This window comes from Hyperolius riggenbachi, chromosome 7 (genome assembly GCF_040937935.1).
Source record: "Hyperolius riggenbachi isolate aHypRig1 chromosome 7, aHypRig1.pri, whole genome shotgun sequence".
Taxonomy (NCBI): Eukaryota; Metazoa; Chordata; class Amphibia; order Anura; family Hyperoliidae; genus Hyperolius; species Hyperolius riggenbachi.
This window is the reverse complement of record NC_090652.1, coordinates 69,889,856-69,896,873: the sequence shown is the minus strand read 5'-3', so window position 1 is coordinate 69,896,873 and position 7,018 is coordinate 69,889,856. Positions and strand designations below refer to the sequence as shown.

At 41.5% G+C, this 7,018-nt stretch overlaps 1 protein-coding gene across 1 annotated transcript; it reads right to left on the bottom strand.

Annotated features, from left to right (window-relative positions):
- Positions 1 to 5,087: 5,087 nt before the first annotated feature.
- LOC137526052 (taste receptor type 2 member 8-like) lies at positions 5,088 to 6,044 on the bottom strand. The gene has a single exon (XM_068247264.1). The coding sequence runs from the start codon at positions 6,042 to 6,044 to the stop codon at positions 5,088 to 5,090; it is 957 nt and encodes a 318-aa protein (XP_068103365.1).
- Between the last annotated feature and the right edge of the window lie 974 nt (positions 6,045 to 7,018).

Sequence of the window (7,018 nt, the reverse complement as noted above, 5' to 3'; positions counted from 1 at the left end):
ATGTCAAAAAGAAAACAGAGCTTGAAGCTCAACATATACAGTATCTTCTGAGTTCAATGGTCAATAGTTCATCTGGCTAAGACAGCTGCAACAATGACAGTGGTAATGAGCCACACTTGAATTGATATGTACCTTATGTCAACAGCTTGCTGTCTCAGCAACTGGTCACTAAATCAAACCTGTGAGGTATAAAAGATGAAAGGTAGCCATACATCTAACGATGATAGGCAGATTCGACCAAGAGACAAATCTCTTCCTGATCAAATTTGATCAGAGAGAGATCTGTCGGCTGCTCATACGCCACAGGTTGATTCATTTCAGCCAGAAATCTTTGAGGAATCAGCCGAGCCCATCGCACCCGCCACATCCGCTACTTTGCCGCTGTTCCCCTAATGTGTAAATGTGCTATAAGTGTCCTTTTGTACGCTACCTGTCCTGTATCGCGCTGCCCATCTGTCTTCATCTATATGTCGCATACACACTGCAGCTAATAGAAGAGTGATGGAGGACGGATGGGCACCGTGACACAGGACAGGTAATGTAAAAACCCACACTCACAGCACATTTATACATTGCGGGAACAGCGCCGGAGGTTTTGTCGTGTTCGTCACTCGTCCCGATATCGCTCACCGTTAAAGTGAACCTTAAGTGTAAAAAATAAATGAGTTTTACTCACCTAGGGCTTACCTCAGCCCCCTGCAGCTGATCGGTGCCCACGATGAGTCGCTCTGATGCTCTGATGTCCCGCTGGCAGCCACTTCCGGTTTCGCCGTCAGGACCCGTCAGGCTGGGGAACGCGACTAATACTACGCGTTCCGAGCCGAAATAGCACCCCTATGCGGCCATATAGCTGCATAGGGGAGCTATTTTGGCTGGGAATGCGTAGAAACGGCCGCCTTCCCAGCTTGACGGGTCCTGACGGCAAAACCGGAAGTGGCCGCCAGCGGGACCTGGAGCATCAGAGTGACTCGTCGTGGGCACCGATCAGCTGCAGGGGGCTGAGGTAAGCCCCAGGTGAGTAAAACTCAATTTATTTTTTACACTTAAAGAAAACCTGAACTGAAAATTACACGTCAAAATAAGCATACACAAGTCATACTTACCTTCCATGTAGTCTACTCCTCAGTGTCTTTCTCCTGTCCCGCGTCCTGTTTGTTCACTGTGATCAAGGGTATTTTCCGTCCTCCATTTTGAAAATGGCCATTACCCATAACAGCTTTCTGGTCAGCAGTTAAACTGAAACATCGCCCACTTGAGCCATAGGGAAACATGGACATTACCTGTTACATCAGTTTTCCTCTCAGCTATAACTGACAGCAACTGATATTTTACTGACAGCAACTGATACATTTCAGATCTGACAAAATATTGTCAGAACTGGAAGGGATTATTGTCGGAAGAAAATGGTGAGCTTCTGAGAGGAACTGATGGCAAGGTAACTATGTAATGTTCATTTGAAGTTACCTCGTGTGCTTATTTTAAATATTTTTACTCAGTACAGGTTCTCTTTAAGGTTCACTTTAACGCTGCGCACCCAATTGAGCAAGTTGAACCTACATCTGGGCCCAATGTATGGTCACCTTAAAAGTTAGCTACTTACCTAATGAGTGGAAAGCCCAGTGCATCCATAATGGGCATATACAAGAATGGTTTGTGCATGCCCAGAACAACAAAGCTTCTTTTGCATGGAGGAAAAAGTTGTGCATGAGTGGCTTTGTTTTAGTGGAAATGATCGAACTGAACTTACGCATGTCCAGTATTAACGTGCTTGTACACTGTGGAAGCTTGGCATCGAAAAGTATATTCGACAAGGTCTTGTCAAATATGCTTAGAGGGATCCAGTGACCGATGAACTGCTGAAGGATCGGGGGAGGTTTCCTACTCCCTATTTTTGTCTTCAAAATACACAGTCTCACCAGACCAAACCCTGTTTAGGATTTAGAAGCCCTTGACAACAACCTTAGAGAAAAGTCAGGGCTGGTCTCTTCTCTTGGTACCCTGTGCAAAATATTAGTAGGGAGGACACATTGGGTATTGTTTTGCATTACTCAAAAAATTGTAAACAAATAATAAATAAACTACCAGCAGTCTCCGACCCCTTAAAGAGACTCTGTAACAAAATTTTCAGCCTTATTTCTTCTATCCTATAAGTTCCTATACCTGTTCTAATGTGGTCTGTCTTACTGCAGCCTTTCCTAGTTGCACAGTGGCTGTATTATCTCTGTTATATCATCTAATCTTCTTTCATTTGTCAGCTTTGTCGGCTCAGACAGGAATGTGCTGCTCTGCTGTTATAGGTAGAAGTTATACACACCCTCTCCACACCCCCTCCAGGCTCTGTATGAGTCACAGACTGAGCTTCTCTCAGCCTATCACATGCTGGTTAGCAGCCATGTGTTTTGTTTGTAAACACTGCCTAAAACTGGCAATTACAAGCTAGGATTGCAGAAGGGAGTGGCAGAAACAGCACAGAGGGGCCCAGGAGAACATAATGAATAGAATAGTATGCTTTTCATTGTAAGAATTTTAGAGTACAGATTCTCTTTGTGGACCAGAGACTGCTTACAGATGAATTGCCGCACATACCCACACATACCCACTGCTCTTGCCGGTCACACTGCTCTCCCATCACCCCAGGCCCCTCTCTCAGTCATCGCTATGATGGCAGAGCTGTGTGAGCCGGTCAGAATTTGCTTTCATTGGCTCCTGATGCTGTCCAACAATGTAAGCCAATGTGATTGGCACACAGTGATGACACTGTGATTACGCCAATGAAAGTGGCTCCTGACCTGCTCACAGATCTCTGCCATCTTATGGATGGCAGGGCAAGTGAACTCCGGTGGGTGCAGAGCGGTGAGATCAGAGGTAGCGGCATGAGCGCAAGGCGGGGAAAGTGAAATCTATGTCCTGTCAGAGCCGCGCAGCCACCTGCACGATGTAGATTTATACCAACGCGGTCCGGAAGCAGTTAAACACTACATAATAATAAGCTTGATAACAAAATTGAGAGTTTACTGCGGAAGCCTGGTGTGCAAGAGTGTGTGCAGATTCAAGACCTTGTGATGTCTTTTCTGCATCACACACTAATGGTTATGCTTTTCTGTTGTGTGGGTGGGCAGCCATGTCCCTGCCCATAGTTCAGTCATCCTAATGGGGCAGGCAGGCTGTGACGGAAGGTGGGCAACTAACCTGATAGCTCACACAAAAATATAAGTTCATTTTCACAGCGAGGGTCAACTCAGGTAGAATTGTCAATCGAGGCTGGTGAGTTGGACTACAAAGAAATGCCAGACTGTCGACTCTGCTTGAGATCAGGTTTTCTTAAGTGGATCTCATACTTCGTCGACTTAGGACTCGATTTTAGGCAGTTTGCAAGATCATTGTCTTGCATATCACATCTTTATAAAGAGAACCTCTCAGGTCTTGAAACAATGGCATTGGTTCATTTCTTGTCACAATGAATTGCAGTAAATAATTAAGGAGGTGTCAGCTTGTACTCCATTGATCTACAGCAGGAGTGGTGTCATCAATCCACTCCATCTAGCCTTGGGCACGCCACATTGTAAAACTGTGTTGGCCACACTTGGAAGAGTGTTGAATTATCCTTCAAATATTGCTAAGTCTAGGACTACAAAGAAAGATGATCTAGTAGGAAGATGGACCAGAGCTTCTCTTCCCACTCCTACATGGTCCCATCCATACTGGGAGTCATGAAGTTGCTTACTGATAGTTTTCTATGACTTGCTTGATGGTGGTTTAACCATTTCACCCCAAAGTGGTTTTTACCCTAATTGAAAAGAGCGATTTTCACCTTTCACTGCTCATCCCTTTGTATTTGCCAATAACTTAATCACTACTATTTACAATGAAATGATCGATATCTTGTTTTTTTTCACCACCAATTGGGCTTTTTGCGGTTGATATTTGTTTTCAGTAATTACTTTATTTTCTATGCATTTTAAAGGGAAAAAATGAAAAAAAAAATACACTATTTCTCCAATTTCATCCCCTATAGTTTTAATATAAACACAGCTACTGTTCATAAAACCCACACATTTTATCTGCCTATTTGTCCTTGTTATTACAAGATTTTTATTATGTCCCTAGTACAAAGTATGGTGACAATATAGCATTTGGAAATAAAGGTGTATTTTTTCTTTGGTGTTTTTTTCTCACTATTTTCATGTGCACGGGAAAGCATGTGCAAACGTGGGAGCGTGCACGCGCACAGCGGCAGCAGCACTGTCTGACTTATAAAAATGTCCTGGAGCCATTAAGAGGCTCTAGCAGGACATTTTTATAAGTCAGCTTGTTATTAAAGGATACCCGAAGTGACATGTGACATGATGAGATAGACATGGGTATGTACAGTGCCTAGCACACAAATAACTATGCTGTGTTCCTTTTTTTCTTTAGCTGCCTGAAAGAGTTAAATATCAGGTATGTAAGTGGCTGACTCAGTCCTGACTCAGACAGGAAGTGACTACAATGTGACTACAATGTGACCCTCACTCACAAGAAATTCCAACTATAAAACACTTTCCTAGCAGAAAATGGCTTCTGAGAGGAGAAAATAGATAAAAAGGGGAATTTCTTATCAGTGAGGGTCACACAGTAGTCATTTCCTGTCTGAGTCAGGACTGAGTCAGCCATTTATATAACTGATATTTAACTCTTATGAGGCAGAGAAAGAAAAAAAGGAACAGAGCATAATTATTTGTGTGCTAGGCACTATACATACATATGTCTATCTCATCATGTCACATGTCACCTTGGGTATCCTTTAAGTGGTTAAAAGGCAATTTACTGACAAGGTGTGAAAATATAACCTAGGGGAAAAACTCAGGAGATGAAGTTAATTGCATATGGACCCTGGTATGTACAGAGTACAGATTGGTGGCATGGTGCTCACCCCTTTATGTGTCATGGAAAGCAAAGAATAATGCCATGTGGATGTATAGAAAGGGACGGTGCCCATTACCATGTATGTTGTTTTGACTGCAAACTATGTGGCTGTACGGATCACACATATCAAGCAAGCATAGCTATAATTTCTGTAAGAGAAGAACAAACAGAAGATATACAATTCAATCCTCTCTGCTTTCACTTTCTTCGATAGACTCAGCACTGCAATGGAATATCTTTCTGCAAGCTTTCCTTAGCTTTATAGTGGCTAGACAGAGAAGAATAGATTGGGTTGGACTATATGAGCACATTATAACCAGGAAAGCCCAAAATCCAGCACTAGCCAGTGGGTAAATATTAAAATAAAAAAGAAACATGATGGTGTAGAAGAAACCATAAAAAATGACCAGGCGTATCATGATTCGTATGGTGTAGGAATATTTCTGCATGTTGCCATTACTGGATAAAACAGTGTTTTTCCTCAGCATTTTCAATCTGTGAAGGTTTAATGACCAGGTTGCAGAACCTGTGGCCATCACACTGATCATAAATGGTACGATACAACTAATGAAGGAGATATAAAGGTTCTCAGGAAACACCCCAGTAGAATGAAAAGACCATGATGTGTTCCCAACATGGATGGTCATTAAGTTCTGGGAATCTCTGTCCATAAGAGTAAACTGTATTATATTGAGGAAGGCGCTAAGAAAGGCCAACCCAACGGAGGTGAGGATCATCCATGGCACAAGAGAATTAATATTGTTCCTCAGCCAGGAGAAGAAACTCAAGCTGTAGTTCTTGATCTTAACAAAATAGAAAAAGCTGAGGGAAGCTGTCAGCCAAGATGATGTTGTGAGGTTAAACATGATGCAAGTGAAGACAGCAGGAACAATGTTTGATGTCACAAAAACAACAGGCCAAAAGTAATATATCATAATATCGACATAAGCTATACAGGCAAAGAATGTATTGGAGATGCTCAGGCCGACAATAATTTTGTCAGTACTGCTCACTTTGTGATATTTGAAATAACTGAAGAGGATCATGAAGATAATGAAGGAATTAGTGACAATTCCGATGAAGGATTCCAGAGATATAAGTGCAAAGCATAACAGTCCTCCGAGGCTTTTTGGCTCCATAAGTCACTGCTCACCTCAAAAACAAAATAGATGCTGAAAGATTAAACGCAAGAACTACCGTAAGTGATACCTATGTCTTTATGGTTTAGGATTCATTGATACAGAACTATAGAAGGATTTGTGCAGAACACATCTGCTGGACTTTCTGACTAATTTACATGGAAGCAGATTATGTTCAGTATGGCAACTGTGAAAGGAACTCTAGAGCCGGGCATGTGTGCAGAGCTCGCAAGTCACATTACTTAGGCAAAGTTAGCTATGACTAATGACTTTAAAAGAAAAACAATACTTGCTGATTTGTAAAAGTTTTTGCAAGTATGTAAATTGCTCATCAAAACACTTTGCAGGTGCTCAACAGCTTTGAAGAGACACTTAAAAATTGTTAGAAGTAGCCATGCTATTTTCTTTTTCAAATAACTTTATTATTTAGTTATTATTATTATTGTTTTATATTATTAATCTTAATTTTATTTGTAATCTTTATTACCTGCGGTTGATGATGATAATGGGGTTCATTTATAAAACCCTAATGATATATATGGTATTTGAAATAACTGAAGGGGATCATGAAGATAATGAAGGAATTAGTGACAATTCCGATGAAGGATTCCAGAAATATAAGGCTAAAGCATAACCGTCCTCCAAGGCTTTTTGGCTCCGTAAGTCACTGCTCAACTTACAAAACAATATAGATGATAAAAGGCAAGAACTACCGGAAGTGACACCTTTGTCTTTGTGGTTGAGGATTCAGGGATGCAGAACTATAGGATTTGTGCAGAACTCATTGATGTTTGTGGACCTTACAGCATCCAGACTTGTTGCCTTCTGCTGGACTTTCTGACTAACTTACATGGAAGCAGATTATGTTCAGTATGGCAACTGTGAAAGCAACTCTAGAACTTGACATTTGCACTCAGCACGCAATTCACATTACTTAGGCAAAGTTAGCCATGACTAATGAGTTTATAAGAAAA